This window comes from Sardina pilchardus, chromosome 14, assembly GCF_963854185.1.
Source record: "Sardina pilchardus chromosome 14, fSarPil1.1, whole genome shotgun sequence".
NCBI classification, from domain to species: Eukaryota; Metazoa; Chordata; class Actinopteri; order Clupeiformes; family Clupeidae; genus Sardina; species Sardina pilchardus.
Genome location: NC_085007.1, coordinates 15,406,521 through 15,428,033, shown reverse-complemented (window position 1 = coordinate 15,428,033; position 21,513 = coordinate 15,406,521). Strand labels below are relative to the sequence as shown.

The 21,513-nt window shown below is 42.3% G+C and overlaps 2 protein-coding genes across 2 annotated transcripts; one reads left to right on the top strand and one right to left on the bottom strand.

The window, feature by feature from the left end:
- Positions 1-78: 78 nt before the first annotated feature.
- On the bottom strand, positions 79-10,757 carry tmem232 (transmembrane protein 232). The gene is made up of 13 exons (XM_062554439.1): positions 10,409-10,757; positions 9,824-9,935; positions 9,386-9,491; positions 9,027-9,184; positions 8,699-8,798; positions 8,383-8,504; positions 7,805-7,959; positions 6,842-6,968; positions 6,314-6,491; positions 4,369-4,541; positions 1,510-1,811; positions 1,088-1,163; positions 79-476 (listed from the first exon to the last, which is right to left on the bottom strand). Exons 1-13 carry the CDS (start codon positions 10,537-10,539, stop codon positions 291-293), a joined length of 1,926 nt encoding a protein of 641 aa, XP_062410423.1. The 5' UTR covers positions 10,540-10,757; the 3' UTR covers positions 79-290.
- A 266-nt stretch (positions 10,758-11,023) lies between these two features.
- On the top strand, positions 11,024-21,160 carry slc25a46 (solute carrier family 25 member 46). Its single transcript, XM_062554440.1, has 8 exons — positions 11,024-11,465; positions 16,556-16,598; positions 17,101-17,158; positions 17,363-17,440; positions 18,175-18,275; positions 18,530-18,586; positions 18,865-18,922; positions 19,524-21,160. Exons 1-8 carry the CDS (start codon positions 11,216-11,218, stop codon positions 20,187-20,189), a joined length of 1,311 nt encoding a protein of 436 aa, XP_062410424.1. The 5' UTR covers positions 11,024-11,215; the 3' UTR covers positions 20,190-21,160.
- Positions 21,161-21,513: the final 353 nt, after the last annotated feature.

Sequence of the window (21,513 nt, the reverse complement as noted above, 5' to 3'; positions counted from 1 at the left end):
TTAAGTCCTCTGATATGGTCAAGGGTGTAGTTGTTTATTGGCCCCCGAAAAAGAAAAAGTCAAACTCTTGTATTGGATAAATTGAATTTTATGCTTTTTTTTAGACCGTAACAGTCATCATTGTTGAAGAATGAGTTGTGATTAGCAAACCAATATCCTCTCCACAATCAGTAATCAGTCCGTAATGTAATAAGGGCAAGGTGGGAAATCTCAATCAGAGTAATCACTGAGGCAAACAGGATACTAAATACAACTAAAATTAAAAACACCGAATTCAATCAACTGCAGTTTCAGTCCTCTATCTCTGCACAGGAGGTGGCCTGGAGTTCATATGGTTTTGTGTCCTTTTTCAGTATCTCTTTTCGCCTCCTCATGATGTCTTCAAACCTCTCCAACTCCTCTTTCTGGCGATTGGCCACTTCTTCCTTTTCAATCTCCTCGTCCTCTGCTATTTTGTTTCGCAATTCTTTTTGCCACTGCGAGAGAATAATGAAACGTATCACTTCTTTATAGCTTACAGCAGTTCTCAAAAATGAGCTCTTGCGCAAGTAATGAGTGACAATGGCGCTTTGGGATGTTTCATTCACTTCTATTAGCTACCGAGACCTAAATGCTTTAAATTCAGAGAGCCACTGAAAGTCCAGACTCTGTTAAGATGTCTTTGAAAATCCAGACACATCTACTACTACCGTGTGCAGCGATGCTTTACAGGGGACTCCAAGCATATTATGAGCTATGAGCTGGAGAGCCCTGCAGGGGCATCTTCAGGGAGAAGTGTATACCAGCTCCCTCACTCCCTCCCTTACCTGCACAAACTGCAGGCTCAAAAGTATTGCCAAGTATCACAATTTGGTGGTGTAGACACACAGCATCACTGCAGGAAAAGAGCAAATCTGAGGGATTTTTTTGTGTGACAGCGACCAGGAGGCTCTCACAACCATGTCTGTGTTGAACTCATCATCTTCAGTGGAAGTCCAAGCTGTACATTTTAATCACATCTACCTTTAACATTTGGCGGACATTTGGTTTTATCAATTTTTATCCAATCTTTAACAATTGAGATCACTCAAGCTAATGCAGTCCTCACCTGAACCTCAATGACTTTCATCAGATCTGTGTCTGTACGGCTCACAAAGTCCACACAAGCTTGTTTCTGACTTGATCTGGAACATATCAAATGAGAGGTTGGAAGAATAACACTAAGGCTTAATCACACGTAACAGAGGGACCAGATGAGGTAGCACAATTATGACATGGAAACAAATATTTCAGTGAGATTTTAGTATTATTATTATTATTATTATTATTATTATTATTATTATTATTATTATTATTATTAATAATAATAATAATAATAATAATAATACATTTTATTTATGAAGCGCCTTTCAAGACACTTATTTTGTGCGCAATCTCTGAGTTTTGTTGTTATTTACAGCACTGCATTCCAGTATAAGAGAAGTACAAAAAAATGCTTCTTAACATAATAGAGGGGTGAAATTTTACCACCTTTGTGTCTGACGTCCACTTTCGACCTTTGGAATAACTGGCACAGGGGTCTGGACACGGCTCCTTTCAGATGAGGGCCGCTCGCCTTTAGATTTTGACCTTGAGGGGATGCGCTTCTCAGGCACACTGTAGAGCTGGGAGTGGACGAAGGGCTCGTGTGGAGTCGCAGGGAGGTAGAGATGGGACAGGAAGTGAGCTAGCCGGTAGGAAATGAGGTGCTCACATGGCAGGACAGCAGGGGAGATGGGTGGACTCCGCGCTCGATCAGGTCGCACGGGAGTTTCTACAGCAACGACCCAGGCCTGGAACAAGGGCAATGTCTGTCACATTAAGTCACATTTCGCTGCGTTTTGTATTCTTTTTTAATAAAAAAGACCCAATTGTAATTATTCCAATTTCAGATTTGCATTGCATTTCATACCATGTTTATAGAGACCCTTTATTCCACATTCATTGGATTGTATATCATTCCAATTTCCAACTGCCATTTATTCATGACTTCATGTACAATCTATCCAACACTTTAAGAGGTACAGTAAACTGTACAGATGGTGCATTTCTTAGCCAGTCGTTCTATTGGGGATTTCATGACTTACATTACAAGTCCTTTAACAGTTATTCGACCCATAGGATTCTTCCTACTATGGGATGTAAAATAAAAAACACATGCACATACATGCATATACAAGTGTTATGCTTCTGCATCTCTTTCCATAGGCCTACATTCCCTTTAACTTATATAAGCCATTCTGTTTGCAATTTTTATTGCACAATATAAAAAAATGCATCTCCTGTTACTGGAAACAATGTTGCTGAAGTCTGACTTAAAGCAAAGACGATTATTTATCCAAAAGGAATGTATGAGTGGTATGCTTGCATACTTATAAATATTTTAATTAATTTTGTACTGCTTGCAAGCATTCCGACATAAGATAAATGAAGCCTTTCAGAGGTAAAACAATTGTTCATTGGTTTGTAATATGTGCTTTAATCTAGCCTGCCTGGAGTAACTAATGAGATAGAGAGAAAGGCAAGCTTGTCTCTCACTGAAGTACCCACGACTTTGCCTCCACACGCCTCTATATAGTTACCTCATGTTTTTTACAACAAGTTAGTCTTTAAAGAGCTTTTTCAGCAGTACGGCAAACAAGACATCTCTACGAAGGCAAGAGGTCAAGGATAGAGAGAGTCTGAAAGCACAAAACAGCAGGTGGCTTCAACTTTGAAGAAGCGATTCACCTGTCCCGCACAGACAAGAAAGGGAACTTTAAAATAAGCACGTGCGGTAGCGGAGGACACTTCATTTGACTTCCTCGATTAAGATGGAATGAAGGCCAAGTCCACGTTGCCATGGAGTAGACGGTGATCTATTTCAAGGCCTGACAAAGAAAAAGCAAGTTAGAAGGAGAGAGAAAGACAGAGTCCCCATCGCTACTGATTCACCTTGAGAAGTTAATCACATTTTTGTGTTCTCGTCTTGTCTTCAGTGGTTTTTTTTTCTTTTTTTTTTCCTTTTTCATTTCTTTCCCGTTCTGTAAAGGAATGGTTGGTGAGCGCGCGACAAAGATGGAAAAGCTTCAGAACGTAAAAGTCCAATCATGTATTGGTTCTACTGGTGCACTCAACACAGATAATCTCATCAATTAGCTATTCTACCTGGTTGAAGAGTTGTACTAATTAGAATAAGCTAATCAGCTGGTTTAACATGCAGGGCTTCTCTTCACAACCCCATGTGGAAGAGATATCAGCCCTGCCTCCATTAACTGGATATCTGCCGACTCCGAACCACATCCAGACCTAACTGGTCCCCCACACCTGGGCCAGACCTGGCCCACATCTGGCCCGTGCTCTGCTGCTCCCTCAGCCGATGCCTTCCCAGAGGCCTTTGTCTGCCCGCAGGAGCAATCATCTGGGTGATGCGTGGCCCTTTGTTTCCTGGCTCAGAACTGTGATTAGCCGCCCTACTTCTTACGGAGTAGAACATTTCACCCCTTTCTTCACCGATTGCCATGGCCATCCTCTGTACACTCCGGCCTCATCAGAACAGGTTGATCCCTGCCTGAAAGCTGTTTTTTTTTTTTACAGGCATAACTACAGGTTAAACAGAAGATGATGAGGTCTTCATCTCCTCTTTGGAGCTCAGTGAGAATTTTTGCTTTATATTAGTAATGGTGAATATCTGAAAATGTGAAAATTATTCTTGTTACACTTGATGTACAATCAGGTTTATCACATGGACTTTGCCTCATAAATACGATGCTGTGTTTTTCATATGCCTTTTCAGTAAATCAATACATGCAACAATGTACAGTATTACAGAAGATTTTTTTTTTTTTTTTAAAGATTGTAAGTAATTCTTTGGCTTGATTAAGCTGATTGTTAACTCAATAGAAGGCCATTTCACTTCTCTGCTCAAGTAATTCACAATCTGACCTGCTTTGAGGTCAGAAAGTGTTGTGTTGATTGAAACCCTGATTTTCTTGGCATAGACTGCCTTTTCAGCAGATGGTGTTTGGAGAACTACAGGACATTCCAGTTGGCTTTTGAGTTTACAGTCACAAGAGTGAAGAGCTGTGGTCTGTACGAGTAGCATAAATAATGAATCACTAACAAGGTGCTTGTTAAAAAAAACCTATAAGGTCTTCCATATGAACTCTATACAGTAAGGTCTTCCATATAAACTCTATAAGGTCTTCTATATACAACCTATAAGGTCTTCCATATAAACTTTATAAGGTCTTATACAACCTATAAGGTCTTCCATATAAACTCTGTAAGGTCTCCCATATAAACTCTATAAGGTCTCCCATATAAACTCTTTAAGGTCTTCCATATAAGCTCTGTAAGGCTCTCCTGTACCTCCGCGAGTGTCATGGCGGTGTGAACGCGCTGGTCCTGCTCGCGGCTCAGCTGTTCCTGGAGGGCCAGCCAGGCGGCGTTCCTCAGACCCCCCTGGAGCTCAGCTCCCCGGCACACTCTGGCCACGGCCTGCGCCGCGCTGTAGCGCAACCGCCAGTCGCCCTCCTGCTCTGCTACAGACACAAAACACACACACACACACGTGTATACACACACACACACACACACACACACACACACACATTGGTCATACTCTGTGAGTGTGTACAGCATATGTGGAGATCCAGTCATAAAGGCATGTGTGTATGAGTGTGTGTGTGTCTGTATGTAAGGAGGATGAATGGATACATATATCTAGACAAAAAGAAATGGACAGATAGAACATTCCAGGGAGAATATAACTTGTACACAAAGAGCGAGAAAAAGAGAAAGTGCACCTGGCCCTGCCTGCGGTCTAGACCTGCCAGAGGGGCATGATAAGTTGCCGCAGACCGCAGATGTATCAGGGCAGAGTTATGACTCAACTGTGCAGGAGTGCACCACTCCATTCCAGGAGAAGAGTCTCTGGCAGCCCTCTGTAGAACAGGAGACCGCTCTTAACGCTCTATGTATTGAGAAACGGCCACTATATAGTGTGTCTCTACAGAGGGGGCAGCCATGGCCTACTACTGGTTAGGGACTTGTGACCGCGGGGTGACCGGTTTGATCCCTGACTGGTAAGAAAAGTGTGGTTGAAAATCACACTCCCATGTCCACATCAACAGCTAGAGGTGTCCTTGAGAAAGGCACCCCAACCCCAACTGCTCCCTGGGCACTGCAGCAGTGGCTGCCCACTACTCTGTGTTTGGAGTGTGTTCACTCACTCTCTGTGTGTGTGTGTGTCTTTGTGTCTGTGAGTGGGTGTGTTCACTAATCACGGATGGGTAAAATGCAGAGAAAGAATTCCGGGATCAATGATGATAGTATCTAGCTATCTATCTATCTGTCTGCCTGTCTGTCTTCAGAGAAACACAGACATTTCACAGCGCTGCCTTCGTGAAAAACTGGCAAACCCCTTGCAAACACACACACACACACACACACACACACACACACACACACACACACACACACACACACACACACACACACACACACACACACACACACACACACACACACACACACACACACACACACACACACACACTCCCCCCTCTCCCCTCCAGTCTCCTTTATTGATTCCTGAGCGCCTGATGAGGTGAGAGGCGGTCTCCGTTGCATCAGGTTGCTTCACTCCAGAGAAAAAAAGAGTGGTGAGTAATACCTCTCTCTCTCTCTCTCTTTCTCTGTCTCTCTCTCTCTCTCTCTCTTTCTCTCTCTCTCTCTCTAATCTAACTCATCAGCGAGTCCAGTGCCCAGGAGAGTGGAGGACAAGGTGAGATCCATTTAAAATGCCTTGATATGGGGCCAATGTCATTGGTGCTGATGAATGTAAATAAAGCTGGAGCATGGCAGATGATTTGTAGACCTGCCCAGGGGAAAGGGAGGCGCGAGGAGGGCAGCTCTGCTGAGGTAAAACATAAGGTAATAAGAGGACTCCAACGGGCAATAATGTTATTTCACAGGTGGGTTTCAAGGACTCCGCAAAAACTTTCAGACAGAGAATCATCACTACTTTGAAGGGTAGGTGAGATGAGTTAACTCTCCTCATTTCTCTTCCTTGGTGTGAACACGGTACACATTCATAGACAGCAGATTTGCCCAATTGTTGTGTTTTTAGTTGTAACTGTTACTGTACTGAGAAAGAACAGGCAAAGTTTGGTTAATTCATGGAACCCGATCGATCAGCAACTTTATGTTGATGCAATGTGTTTGTAGGAAGGTTACAAAACATGTTTGAGGCTATGGTGGGAGGATAGGGTCTGCCTGTTGTTGTCCAGTCTTGTCTAGTTAATGCACTCACATAGCTTGAGGAGAGACAGCAGTCCTCTGGCGTCTCTGTGCCCAGGCTGGCTGGCTCGTCCCACCAGTGCCACTTTCTGGATCTCCGCGCTCTTGCTCTGCAGGCAAACATCGGCCAACGCACTACAGTACACGTGCTCCAACTGCCAAGGCCAGGCACCCCTCGGTGGCATCCCACCCTGTAAACTCAGAACACATTGCCCCGGTGTCAACCCACGTGAGGATAAACAAACCAGCATGTGTAAACAAACAAACAAACAAACACATACACACACACAAACACACACACACACACACACACACACACACACACACACACACACACACACAGACACACACACACAAACAAACAAACAGCAGGCAGCACTCGTCTGGGCTCATGTTTTCGCTTGTGCAATTTCTTGGAAAACGCCACTCGCAGCTGACTCAGCAAAAGGCTCCGGCAGCCCCCTGATGTCAGCCGCGAGAGGACCAGCTGGTCACACAGAGCCGCGAGGGAAGGCACGGGCACCTGCATTAGCATCCTCACCTCCTCCGCTCTCTCCTCGCCTCCCTCCTGCCCACGCCGCCTCTGAAGGCCCATCAGGGCCCGCAGGCACTGCATGCTGGTCTTAGCGGCCTCGCCGAGCACCAGGAGTCCCAAGCTACTGTCCACCCTGAGACAAGAGTCAGTCACACAGAGTTTAGTTTTAATACGCAGCGTATGCAAAACTGATGACATTTCAATGACAAACAAACAAACAAACAAACAAACAAACAAACAACAGATGTCCTCATAAGAATCACCCCAATTGAGGCACATGTGGTTTCTGCTCACTCTCTAATAATCAATGAGTTACACACAATTCTACACTAGAACAGGTGGAATCTGTACTAAAACATCATATTATTAAGTAATCCTGGATGCCATAAAGCTCACAGACCAGTTCACCCATGCAGGTAAGAGGTATTAATCATTTTACTGAGAAAGAAAGATCCTTAGATCTTTAGATTCAGTGCTCTGTGCAATTTCTCATCCACATAGATAGATGCAGTAGACGCTGTTATAGCATTAATAATATTAACATATATCACACATACAATTCTCCTATTCGTCATATGAAGGGGAGTTGTTGTAAATTGTTATAGGAGTGGACAGGAATGACTTTCTATAAAATGCATGTACTTTAGACTAGGTTTAGATTTAAGCACTTCTTGGAGGCACCATCAAAGACTATTGACCCAATCTCATGTGTGTCATGACATACTGACTATCTTGATGACTGTCAATACAATATAAGGTAGAAGGTTTGGTTTAAGGAATCTGAGGCCTTCAATATATTTTGTTGTGCTAATGGCAATAGACTATTGCACAGGCAGTTTGTTTGGTCAATTTCATTCTTCAAGTAAAATTAGTAAAGTAAAGTTGGTCCAAATGTCCACCTCTGCAAATATTGGTACGGATAACAAATAATATTATTCTTTCTAGTCATGCATTCTAGTCTCGACTCACCAGTTGTCTTGCAGCATCTGGTCTCTGTGCAGGAAGAGATGCTCCACCACTTTGGGCAGTTGGGGGATGCTGTGCTGCTCTGAGTACCAGCAAAGCAGACAATCCCACAAGACGTGGCTCACCTCATACTCCTCAACTGCTGTTGCACTGACCTGCTGTCAGAAGAGGGATCCACTTCTGAAATAAATGCTGTTATGACTTACAAATTATTACTTTGCACTACGGCTTAAAGTGTCTTTCACCACACCAAATATCTGGCTAGTCCTCTGTCAGATCGTGTTTGATTAGTGAACATCAGTAAGCATGCAATTCTATACAATTTAAATAAAAATCATTCTAACATTTGTTCTGTAGTATTGTACAGTGCACAACAAATCATCCAGAATAGATTTCATTGATGGTGTTAGCTGGTTAATGAAGCAGAATGTTCCAATAACTCATTTTGAAAGCTTGTTGTTTGTATTCATTGCTTCACACTGTGCGTGTTACAGATGTTTCAGAGACGTTAGGAATGTTCCCAAAGTTACCGGTATACTGCATTGCAGAGAACCTTAAATGAACCTCCTGAATCAGGATACCTGCTCTGAATCCTGACCGCTGTTTTCACTTCCACATATTATCTGTCCGACACGTAGCATGAAGTGCACAGCAAATGAAATGTCCGGAAACTGATGATAGCATGTCTCACAATGTGACAGAGCTGAAGGAAGAAAATAAAAATTGCAACCAGATCAATTTTATCCTTGAAAATAATTGTCCAAACTATGTGAAAAAAGTACAATCTGGTTGAGGAAATTGGTTAATATCATTACACAATTCATGTTATAGTATGTTTGACACATTTGTCTGCCAGAGTTTGAGAGAAACTGGCTGATGAATTTGTAATAGGCCTACCGTTTAGAAAACTGTGAAGATGAGCTCTACTCCTTTCATACCCAATCAAGTCTTCTGACATATAGAAGAGAAATAGTCTCAGAAACACCAAATATCCAAGCTGTTAAAAAGAAGGTGGTAAAAATGCTCATAAAGAGATGAAAATATGCCCAAGACATAATACACTCATCCAGTATATCCTGGCTACTATGTTTGAATTAAATCTTTGCTAAGATTTAACATAAAAAGGTTGTGCATAGATTACATACAGTAAACAAAGTATCAAACAGTATATGGACAAATGTTATGAAGATGAACTAAAACTAGACACTAGGCATGGGAGGAAAACCTTGAGCAACTTCATTTCACATGTGTACAGATTAGGTTTGGATGACGCATCGGACCACACAGAGTACAGCACTGACTCTCCCAGGTAGAACAGAACAGTTATCTGATCGGTCTGCAGTGGTGCCTGATCCAGAGACACCAAAAGGGCATCCAATGCAGCTACACACAGAGAATAAAAAAAATACCATTATACTATCACCAGCGATTACATTTGTGATCAAAATTATGTGACGATTAACGATGCCAAGAAGATTGTGTTTAGTTTGAGGTGTCAACACAGGTGGTCACCTAATGGTTCCCACAATCTCTTGTCAGTTTACTGTGTCTGTGTCTGTGATCAACTTCAGGCCATCTACCCACCATTTTGTATTTGTCCATTACACAAGCTCAGCAGGAGCAGCTCTCTCCAGGCAAGAGGAAGTTCAACATGGTTCCCTTCTCCCATGGACTTTAGTCCGGCTCGACGCTGTTAAAGAGTCAAGAGTTTGCTTGAGGTCAATGGTGCAGCCAGGATATAAGTAGAGAAAGATGTATGCCTCCCCCTACTGGGCATTCAGAGAAATCATGACTCAGGTGTGCCTTGGACCAATCCTCTCTCTGCTGAGAGGTATAGTCTATGAGAGAGGCATCTACTATCCATAAGGTTTCATGCTTAAATAGCCTATTGTCATCTAAAAGTGTGTCTAAAAATGAAAGTCCCTCATTCTTTTCCATAAGCACATCTAAGCACATTTATCCTAACCAAGACACTACACATGCATATAAGGCCTGCGATGACGGACTATCCATCTATCTTACCTTGATGCCACTGAGAAGTTGATTGGCGAGTTCAATGTACCGCTCTTGTTCCTCACCAGCTTGGGCATGGTTGAAATGTTCAATAAACTCTTCTGTTACTTCAAATGGGTTTCTAAAAATGACACGTGCCGATGTTAATCAAATTAACTAGCTACTAGCCATTAGGAATGGAAATTAAATATTTTGTCCACCTGCCACTGTGGCTGGTGGATCAGTATGAAACTGTGATATCATGATTATAGAAACCAAAATGATCACTGTTATCAGCAATATTGCAATATGATTAAAATGTGCTGATTTTTTCTGTAGCCTATAGACCTACACTAGGCCTACCTACCACCAATGCTGGACAGAACTCATAATTGGCCTGTCCTCCATACAGTAACTAAAGGTCATCAACAGAACCACATTCAGATGCCATAGTGTCTTGTCATAAAAGTGGTAGGCTATGGCTCCTTAAGGCTCTTCAGGTGAGTTCTGGAGCATGGTCTATTTGTAATAGGACCTATGCCAGTTCTTTTAGTTATTATAAATTCTGGCAAAGACCATCCATGAAGTTGCTGAAAGTCACTGAAAGTCACTAACTTGGTTGCATGAAGGCTTTTGTGTGTAGCTCCAGAGACTGTCCTCCTGATGAGTCGTGCTTTCAGCTCCTCTTGGTGTGTTTGGGAAATCACTGCCAAGCTGTGAACAACTGGAAGTTTCCTTATTGGCATTTTACACTTTGGCTTACCGCGTTAAGTTGTGATAGTGCCGCTATAACATCTCACATTCGAACTTTTGATAATGTCCCTCGGGAATACACACATAGCCTAGGCAATTACAAGCTCGGTAGATCTACATTTTATGAACTTCCAGTGTGAGTTTTCTTCTGGCTATGTTGCTATGGCCACAAGAAGAACGCGTCTGTTCATGCAGGCTACTCACTCCGCGGTGATTTGCACATAATCCTGTTGAATTTAATGCACATTAAGAGAAAAAAAATGTTTTCATTGATACGTTGAATACACGGTTGTTTATTTATTAGCCTAATCAATACATTCTAATATGCTTCTAAGGATGACAGAGGACGGGGGTTATTCATAGACTGTGTGAAATATACAGCGCTCGATGCGCTTGTTAGATTAACTACATGTCCCAGTTTGCACACTGTTTGCACACGGAAACAGGAAAAGCTTCCGGTGGTGAAGGGTCACTGCTGTGTTGCGTTGTTTTGCTAGCTAGCTTGTTGGTTCCCTCTGGTTACACAGTCTCACTTTCATTTTAATCAACAGTGGCAGGTTATTAGGGTTTTTCAATGATTTCATTTTATCCTGTGTAGCTTATGCTACTGTGCGGAATATAACAACGACATTTCTGTTTATAGTCAGCGTCACTTAACATTTCTTCAACATGACTTCTCGGCGACCTGATAGCTTTGACGGCTTAGGTTACAGAGGAAGGGAGGATCCGTCATTCGGTGGGGGCTATTCTGGAAGGTCATTCAATAATGCATCTAGTGCTGATTTGCAGAACTGGGTCACGACCCCCCCTGACATCCCAGGTAGCCGAAATTTGCATTTCGATGAACGCACACCACAATTTGAGACGGGCCCTGCTCCTCCAGGGTCTGACGATCCCCAGGCAGCTGCTCCACCATCCGGTAGGTAGCCTATATATGGCAGAGATGCATTGTGCCTTCGATAGGTAGCATACAGTCAGCTCGCTTTGAGTGTGATATTTAGGGAAATTTATAGAGCACCATTTGCATCTAGAGTCTCGGAGTGCATGCAAAAACACTGCAGAGCAATTTTGACGGAAAGAAGTTAAGTCAGAAAAGCTACTGCAAACTTTGCAAAATGAAAATATGTTTTCACTGCACTGCACATTCTTCTGCACCCGCTACCTGCTTCAAGCTGTTAAGTTCCAGTACAACACAGTAACCTACCGTATCCAAATATACCCAGCTTCCAAGCCTTAGTTCTGCTATAGCCTACTTAACTACCTATTACAATGGCCCCTCCGATAAACAAACATGTTCGGTTCAAGAACATGTTTGTTTATTTTGTTTGAGAAGTTTCTATCAAGCTTTTTAAACAATTTCAGCCATTCCACCTTCTTAACTGTATACTATTGATTCCACCGCACAGTATATGTTATACTGTTTGTGCAATGTGCACCACCTGATACTGTGCATCACATTTGCACTTTTCTGCTTTTTTCCCCCATTTCTGGTTAGACGCAAACGGCATTTCGTTGTCTCTGCACTTGTATCCTGCAAAATGACAATAGTTGAATCTACTGTAATCTAATTTAATCTAAACAAAAAGGGGAACATTATCTCAAAGTATGGCATTTGCAATAGAGCAAATAGAGTATGCCAATATATGCTCCATTATGAAGGGCAATTATGGCAAAGCTTCAATGATCTTTTCATTAGTATAGCCTAATACAGACAGGGTATACCAGCTTTCTCAGCAGCTCAGAATAAAGGGATAGTCCTAAACAATTGATGCCTAATGGCCATTGTAACAGTACATGCAGTTAAGTCTAACTGGACACTGCTGTTTACAGAATGGTAAAGGCCCTAATTTGAATGATTGATAAAGTGCAAAGTTTTTTTTCACAATGGTTTCCGTTTCTCGAGGTCCCTCAACAATCAACAATCAACTTTTCCCAGCTCAAGTTGCTCAGGCCACAGCTCAAGCAGCTGTAGCCATAGATATTAGAGAGCTAGATACCACATTGTCCATCAAGTTCTATTACTGTAGGTAGCATACATGAACGCAGCCACCATAGTGCTGGCGGCAAAACCTTACTGTCTACGGGCAACACCGGCAATCAGAGACACCTGTCTGATTTCCAGCCGCCGGCGCTATTTATGTACGTCCTGGAGCCCAGTGCAGATCTAGCTTTCTAATATCTATGGCTGTAGCTGCTGCCTGGCTGCTTTGATTGATGAGTCTGCTCAGTGACTTTGCACTCTGCCTGGCATTTAAATTAGGGCCCATGCTTTGTGATTCTTGGCTCAATTGTTTTTCACAGAGCTAGCGTCTTTGCTGTACAGCACACAGCTAGGACTGTGAGGAAGAATTAGTTGAATCAGACCCAAACTGCTTTTGATTAGAATTGCCAGCTGCTTGTACCCTTAGAGGGTTCTATCTGACATTTTTTTTTTTAATTGACTGAAAATGTTGCTGACACTCATTCTGTGGCACCTGAAGAAGGTGAAGTGAGGTGTTTTTTGTAGTTGTGCATTTTTTGACAGTATATCTAAAGAGGTTTGTTCCGCTTACCTGTATAACTCCATAGAATTCTAAAACTTTGAAGCTGAGCGTCTCAGAACTATTCAGATAGAATAGATACAACCTTATGATTTTCAGGGGATGAACTGAATCATTAATAACAAAGTATTCACTGTACAGTCGAAATCCTATCATAGTCCAGAGCCATAGAAAGAGAGAGTTGCGACACTCTTTGATGTTGCCGCCACGATCAAAAGTTCCAAAAAAACCTGTGCTGAATGGCTGAGTTGCAGGAGGGTGGGATGTACTTCCAATGCTGGAAGGTGTAATCAATTAACTCATTGACTACTGACCAAGAGATTGGCTGTAAACAGTTCCAAAATCCCCATAACGAGGAAATAGCCTGGAAAAAGTGCTGCCATTTTTTCCTATGGAGGTCTATGGGAGTGTCGCCACTCTGTTTTATCTACCGCTCTATCATGGTCATCTTGCTGCATCCTTTTAAAAATGGGTGGTAACATTGAGACTTGTATAAGACTTGTCTTAGGCTGAAGCATCTCTTATTGTTGAAAATAAGCCTGAATGACTAGGCCTACATCTTCAACTGACGGCTAACCAGAAGTGTGCATTATTCACATTCCCTATATACAGTGCATATGCACAACCAGCGTATTCATACTTTTCACTTGACATCATAACTATTGGCTGGCTGGCAAGAACATCATTCTCAACAATTAAACTCAGTAAACTAATCAAGGAAAGGATCTTGCCAGGACGTCGCCAGTTTTACTATACAAAAGTTGGGGTTTTGAGGTGAAAACAACAGGCCAGATAGTTGTTGTGCGACTGGATAAGCCGGGGTAATGTTTTATGTTTTTTTTTTTTTTTTTTAAAGTTGTCATTCACCGGCAGCTATTGTTGCCCGCCAGGTATCCATGGTAATCACGTGACTGCAAAGTATGAATTGCCATACAGAGAATCTGTACCACGCCCATTTTCCAGGGAATGCAAGCTTACATCGTTATCATTGATTCAAATTCAATCCAAGTGGTCTGCTTCCCCTGATACAGGGGCGGGGATGACTGCAAACACAAAGTGTGTCGGGAAGTTTTCAGACCCTTTCAAGTGTTCCACATTTTGTTGTTTCGTATTCATCTTAAAATGGATTCAATTCTTCTTTTTTTTCAATAAATCAATACATACTGTAAAATCAATGACAGAACAAAACAGTTTTTTTTTTTATCAATTTGTCAAAAGTAAAAGACTTAGATATCCAATTTACATATAAATATGTAAACTAAACTAGCTTAAACTAGCCTATTCCAATTGAAAGATTTGTGCCATCTGTGTACATGGGATACATTCAATTCTGATCAGGTGCTCTACTAGGAAATCCGATTGATCATATACATGGCTGATCAATTGGAATAGGAATGGAATACACCACCTCTTTCATTCTGATTAAAATTTTTATCGGATTAGCAGTTTTATTGGTCCTTGAGATGCCTCTACAACTTGTTTGGAGTCCACCTAATTGAATTCATTGTAAATAATTAGGAAAGGCACACACCTGTCTATACAAGGTCTCACAGTTGATGGTGTGTGTCAGAGTGAAAACCAAGCCATGAAGTCCTTAGACCTGCGAGACAGGATTGTGTCAAGACACAGATCAGGGGGAAGGATAGAACATTTCTGCAGCATTGAAAGTGCCCAAGAGCATGGTAGCCTCCATCACTCTCAAATGGAAGAGATTTGGAACCAGCAACAGTTTTACTAGTACCACCCACCCAGCCAAACTAAGTAATCAAAGGGCCTTGGTCAGACCGGTAACCAAGGACCCAATGGTCACTATGGATGAGTCTCAGAGTTCCTTTGTGGAGATGGGAGAACCTTACAGAAGGACAACCATCAGTACATCACTCCACCAATCCGACCTTTATGGTAGAGTGGCCAGGCGGGAGCCATTCCTCACTAAAAGGCACATGACAGGCTGCTGGGTATTTGCCAAAAAGCTCCTGAACAACTCTCAGACCATGAGAAGCAAAATCCTCTGGTTTGATGGAACGAAGGTTGAACTATTTGGCCACAATTCCCAATGGTGTATGTGGCGTTAACCAGGCACTGAGCATACCCTCATTAATACAACCCCCACACTCAAACACGGTGATGGCAGCATCATGCTGTGAGGATGTTTTTCTGCGACAGGGACTGAGAGACTAGTCAGGATAGAGGGAAAGATGGATGCTGAAAAATGAGAGCGATACTGAATGAAAGAGTGCTCTGGATCTCAGGCTGGGGTGAACGTTTACATTTCAACAAGACAACGACCCAAAGCCATACACAGGAGTGGTTTCGGGAAAACTGTGAAAGTCCTGAAGTGGCCCTGGCCCAGACAGAGTCCGGACCTGAACCCAACAGAGTATCTCTCTGGAGAGACCTGAAAATGGCTGTGCACCAATGCACACCAAGCAGGTTGACCTTGAACAAATCTGACAATAACAATGGGAGACACTTCCCAAAGAGAAGTGTGCCAACCACGTCTGTTGGAATATTCCCAAGAAGACTTGAGGCTATCATTGGTCAAAAGGTGCTTTAACTAAGTAAAAGGGTCTGAAAACTTACATGCTTAGGATAGTTCAGTCTTTTATTATAAACAGATTTACAAAACACACCAAAAATTAGATTGAGATTGAGAATTAAGATTGGTCTGAAACAACAAATGTCAGTCAAGTTACAGTGATTCAGCAAAGTAGAGATTTTATCAAAGTTGATCAGTTACAGTTTGTTGGGATGTCACTTTGGTTGTGTTTATTCAATGCAATTTCAGCAATACTTGTAACCACAGAGGTATTTCCACAGACATTTTCTTGATAGTGTCATCACAAAATGTGCTTGACATTTCAACCTCTTTTTTTGACCTCGTCATGTCAATGGCGCCCAATAAATAAATAAATGACGCCATCCTTGAGTGGGTTTCCCTCTCCTCCTCCAGTGTGCTATAAGATATAAACAACAAATTGAAAGTCCTTTGGCTTTCCCTTACGTACATACAGGACTCAGTATTTTCTTTTTAGATATTATCTCCAAAGAGAAGACATTACCTTTTTGTCTGTTGGCACTGTTCCATACCCTTTCACTTCCCACGCAGAACAATGTGAAAATTATCTGTTCAATCAGCATTTCTTCCGACTTCTGATAGTTTGTTTACAGTTAATCTTTCAGTGTTGAGAACTGAGGTGAAAATATTAAGCCACATGAATCTGATAACGCATGTTTCCCTTGTAGACAAATACGTATCACATTTCTCCCAATTATGTGACTGATGCCGCAGTGTCGTCATTTTTCCTATGAATCTTTTGCCCTACAAATTATTTTCCTTACGAATCTTTTGGCCTACAAATGATAATTTGTATCTTTTAATGCAATATTTAAAATATTTAAATATTTTGTATGTGATATTTATATGTCTAATTTCCAGTAATCTCATTTTGCTTTTACTGTTTTGTAGAGCAATTAAACAGATTTGCTGGATTTGGCATTGGACTTGCAAGGTAAGTTGTTTATTTCGTTTAAGTATGTATTTGATAGACATGCCAACTTACCTTTTCATATAAAATGTTATAATCAGGTAATTTCACAGTCAAAGGCGCAATATGTACTGGTGTTTCATCACGTTCGTCGGTTTACCAACCTACCATCATAATGTCACACTGGAAGAGCAGTGATCATACTGTATAATCGTACCATAGATCCCCTGGGTCCTGATTCTTTTAAGGTTTATATATTTATTTTCAAATATGGGGTCCAATTTAAAAATTATGTAAAAATGACTGAAAATGAAATTCAGGATCCAAATAATAAGCAAAGCTATTTGTGAATTGCATGCTTTCAGAATATTATTGAATGAGTGAACTGTTCTTCTAGGACATGCTTTCTTCACACTAAAACTGTATTGTCGTTAGCCAGTTTTAATATCTATTACTAGCCTATCCATTAAAGATATCATGCTCTAAGTGTGCTTTTTATTTGTCCCTCTATCCATTTTTTATTCAGCCTCTTTACAGAAAATGTCCTGGCTCATCCGTGTATTGTGTTTCGTCGCCAATGTCAGGTAAATATCCTTACACCCCAGACTACCCACATAACAAATCCCAACATTAGTTTTGAATCTGAGTTTGTGCATGACCCAAAATGACCGTACGATGTGTCATTCACAGACAATTCCACTGATTATAGTGGAAGCTGATTATTGAGGTCTACGCAATGTGACCGGAGGTTCAGGCTATTTCTACAATGTTTGTTTTTTTAATTGCAGGTTAATTATCACGCGCGGAACTATCATCTGTCCCCCTTTACTGCGGTCAGTGTGATGTACAATGTCACCAAATCTCAGGTAATTATACACCGCAGATTTGACACTATGACGTTACCGAAACACACATAGTTAAACGCTATAGATTTGCCACCATGGCGTCACCAAAACATGGGTTGTTCAATGGCACAGGTTTGTCCATCATGTCACAAGGTTGCATCAGACAATTTTTCTTTTGTGTTATTGTATTCAACTGAATATATTCAATTGTATGTTCTGAAGCATGCAGTGAAACTGGAGCCATGTCATCTTGTTTGACTATATAATTTTATATATAATTATATATATATATATTGTATATAAAATGGAGGTGACAATAGTGCAGGGCTATTTAATTGGAGGCCCGCGGGCCACATGCGGCCCAGAAGAAACCTCTGAGTGGCCCAGCCTGTAGTTTTGACAAAAATGTAGGCTTTAGAATCTTAGAATCTTTAGATGGAATCTATCTAGATTTTCAGATACTGTAGATTCTATCTGAAACACCATTTGCCATCTGCCAAGAGTTTGATGTTGTTGATGTGCCTGTGTCCGATTCAAAAGGAAAACAATAAATAAACATTAAGCTTCTTGTTTTTCAATAGGCCTACATTAATGTAATTTTATCAAAAATGTCATTATATCTGCTGCTTATCATACCAGATGCTGAAAATGTCTGACCCAGCTCAATGTCTTCTTTTGAAAATCTGTCCCAGCTTAATTTTCAATTGAATAGCCCTGCAATAGTGTGTACATTTACTTTTTTTTTATTCCCATAGGGTCCAAAAGCTTTATGGAAAGGAATGGGTAGCACTTTTGTAGTACAGGGAGTTACTCTGGGAACAGAGGGAATCATCAGTGAATGCACTCCTTTACCAAGGTATTGACAGACTTCCTCTTGTATTTGTTCTTGCTCTGTTTCATCTCATTTGTTGTATTTTGTGTCTAAATTTCAAATGTATTTTGTTAAAAATTTATTGTGTCCATTTTTCATTACACCAAATTAGTACCAGTGTTGCTTGGTACTGTATTTCGAGAATAGCTTTTTTTTTGTAAGAAGCCCCAAAACAAATCTGATTAACTTAGCATTTGTCAGGCCAAAAGAGATTGTAATCAGTGTTTTTATGTTCACAGAGAATTATCCCACAAGTGGAACCCCAAGCAAGTTGTTGGACACCTCGTGCTTAAAGGGTAATTTCCTTGGCTTTACTTGTGATATGAATTGACTCCTGACCTTAGCGTTCTAACACATGGAGCTTGCAAAAAAGTAACTTTCCTTACTCAAATAGAAAGTAAAAATGGTCAGCGTATCAGTTTTTTCACCTTTCTGCAGAACTGGGCAATTTTACAAGCTCCGTCTGTGACCTTAGGGGTTTTTTTTTTTTTCCAAGTTTATCAGATTTATTGTCATGCTGGATTGCATCTGTGGTTATGGTTTGTTTTATGTTTTGTTTTGTTTTTTCTCTCAGTCTGACGTACGTTGTTGCCATGCCTTTCTACTCTGCAAGTCTCATTGAGACTGTTCAGGTCAGTATTCAGTGACATGCCTTCTGATTAGTGGTCAATAGCATTATCATCAGTCCCCAAAACTGCAAGTGCTCTCGGTGCTAGTTAATGTAATTTCAGATATACACAGACGAGGTGTTAAGATGACTTGTGCTGTAGGTAGGGGATGTCCCACAGTGACAACAGCAAAGCTCATGCAACATTACACAACACCGAACACAACAAAGATACACAGATGACTGCAATGTGCCTCATTCACAGTACCACACACACGGTCAGTAGCCTGAATGGCAAACCAAAGGGACAAACACAAAACCACCTACAAAGCAACAAAGCAGAGCCTTTGTGGACATTTCACTGGCGTTATCAATAGGCACCTTCCAAGCACGTGTTTTGTTGAATTAGGCCCATAATCATGAACTTATTTGCTGTTTGTTTGTGTGCGTGTGTGCGTGTGTGCGTGTGTGTGTGTGTGTGTGCGTGCGTGTGTGTGCGTGCGTCTGCGCGTGTGCGTGTGTGTTTGTGCATGTGTGCATGCGTGTTTGTGCATGTGTGTGTGTGTGTTTGTGCGTGCGTGTGTGTGTGTGTATGCGTGTGTGTGTGCGTGTGCGTGCGTACGCAGAGCGAGATCATCCGGGACAACCCGGGCATCCTGGACTGCGTGAAGGAGGGCGTGGGCCGCGTGATGGGCCTGGGCGTGCCGCACAGCAAGCGCCTGCTGCCCCTGTGGGCCCTGGTGCTGCCCACCGCGCTGCACGGCATCCTGCACTACGTGGTCAGCTCGGCCGTGCAGAAGCTGGTGCTGGCGCTGCTCCGCCGCCGACGCTCCCCCCCGTCCTCCTCCTCCTCGCCGTCCACCACCTCCTCCTCCGCGACCGCCGCCGGCGCTTCCTCGCCGCCCCTGTCCCCGTCGTCCAAGAGCAACGGCGCGCCGGGCCAGGCGGACGCGGTGCAGAGCATGCTGGACGCCTACTTCCCCGAGCTGATGGCCAGCTTCTGCGCCAGCCTGGTGGCCGACGTGCTGCTCTACCCGATGGAGACGGTGCTGCACCGGCTGCACATCCAGGGCACGCGCACCATCATCGACAACACCGACCTGGGCTTCGAGGTGCTGCCCATCAACACGCAGTACGAGAGCCTGCGCGAGTGCGTGGGCGCCATCCGCCGCGACGAGGGCACGCTGGGGTTCTACAAGGGCTTCGGCGCCGTGCTGGTGCAGTACTCGCTGCACGCCGCCGTGCTCCAGATCACCAAGATGATCTACTCCACCCTGCTGCAGAACGCGTGAGAACCGGACTGATGGATGACGGAGGCGACAGAGAGAGAGAGAGAGAGAGGGAGAGAGAGAGAGAGGGGGGAGAATGAGAAGGTGTCAGATAGACACACGTGCGGTACACACCCACACACTTTGGCACACACAGAGGATATGCAGATGAGGCCTCCAAGGTTTACCTTCTTAAACACAAAGACACTGTCTGAGCGTGATTCCTTTGTGTGAAGGGGGTGTGTTTTTTTTTTTATTTTTGTTGTTGTCGTTTTTTTTTTTTTTTTTTTTCGTCTTGGCTTTGATTGGTGATGGGTTCATTCCAGATGAGACTCTTGATGTGAATTCTTTGTTTGTGCATACATGTAAGAAAGAGATTTTCAGAAAATTAAGGTTAAACTTATCCACATGCACTTGTAGGAAGTTTAGATGATGCTTTGTATCTGTAACAATGGCTCTGATTCCAAAGGCACTGGCTCAATGCATGACCTCTCCTGTCCAAATATCTGTGTGTAGTAATATGGCAAATCTAAAACCTTACACGTTCACCAAAATTGGAATATATGTGTTGTGCTCTCAATGTATAGCCTTGGTTCTCCTGACCTTCTCAGACATATAGTGCTCTGTAAATTGTCTTTCAACTCTGACCACACACACATGCTTTCTAATCATCCGATCTTTTCAGCAATATCTTCCTCTCCTCTTTGACCTGTTTGGAGTGAATGTTGCTTTTGGGTTAGATGCGCGTGAACACTTGAGAATGGACTGTGCCAATTTGCCCTAGATAGATTTGTATACAGATTGTACAGAAAAAAAATATATACAAATAGTGTAAATGTCTTTAAATTATTATTTGCACCTAAGTGGAAATGTGTGATATGTCAAGTTGTCTAATTGTGTTTGCATCCACAAGGATTTATGTCAGACGTACTTGCGTCATTTAAAAATGTATAACATTCAAGGATGGAATAAAGCAAACTAATGCACTTCTTAGAGATGGGTTTGGCATACTGTGATTTAGAAGTGAGACACTGTGATATAGTGAGACACTGATGAAGGCCTAACACTGAAACGTCAGCCAATAAAGCGGTGGTTCTATAAAAGCATCAGTGTTGTGCTTTATCAACTTTTTCAAAAAGTGAGACACTGCACATCCCCTCTTTCAGTGAGGAAGAGCTTGTTGTAGCCAGAGAGGGTTAAAGCGGAGCGAGAGGCGCAAACGTTGCCCATTTCCGCATTCTGTGTTCGCAAGGGGGAGGGGGGTGCGAAATCCCCCTTTAAGCAGACCTAGAAAGTAACGTTACATTCGAACTGAACTGCTTGCCAATCTGACAGAGATCGATATCCC

Coding starts and splice junctions, on each gene's coding strand:
- tmem232 (XM_062554439.1), bottom strand. CDS start 10,539: ATGCCAATAAGGAAACTTCCAGTTGTTCACAGCTTGGCAGTGATTTCC. Junction 7,960..8,382: donor GCGGTCAGGATTCAGAGCAG/GTATCCTGATTC, acceptor CTCTTCTGACAG/CAGGTCAGTGCAACAGCAGT. Junction 6,969..7,804: donor CAGATGCTGCAAGACAACTG/GTGAGTCGAGAC, acceptor CTCTTGTCTCAG/GGTGGACAGTAGCTTGGGAC.
- slc25a46 (XM_062554440.1), top strand. CDS start 11,216: ATGACTTCTCGGCGACCTGATAGCTTTGACGGCTTAGGTTACAGAGGA. Junction 18,276..18,529: donor GAATGCACTCCTTTACCAAG/GTATTGACAGAC, acceptor TTATGTTCACAG/AGAATTATCCCACAAGTGGA. Junction 18,923..19,523: donor GTCTCATTGAGACTGTTCAG/GTCAGTATTCAG, acceptor GTGCGTACGCAG/AGCGAGATCATCCGGGACAA.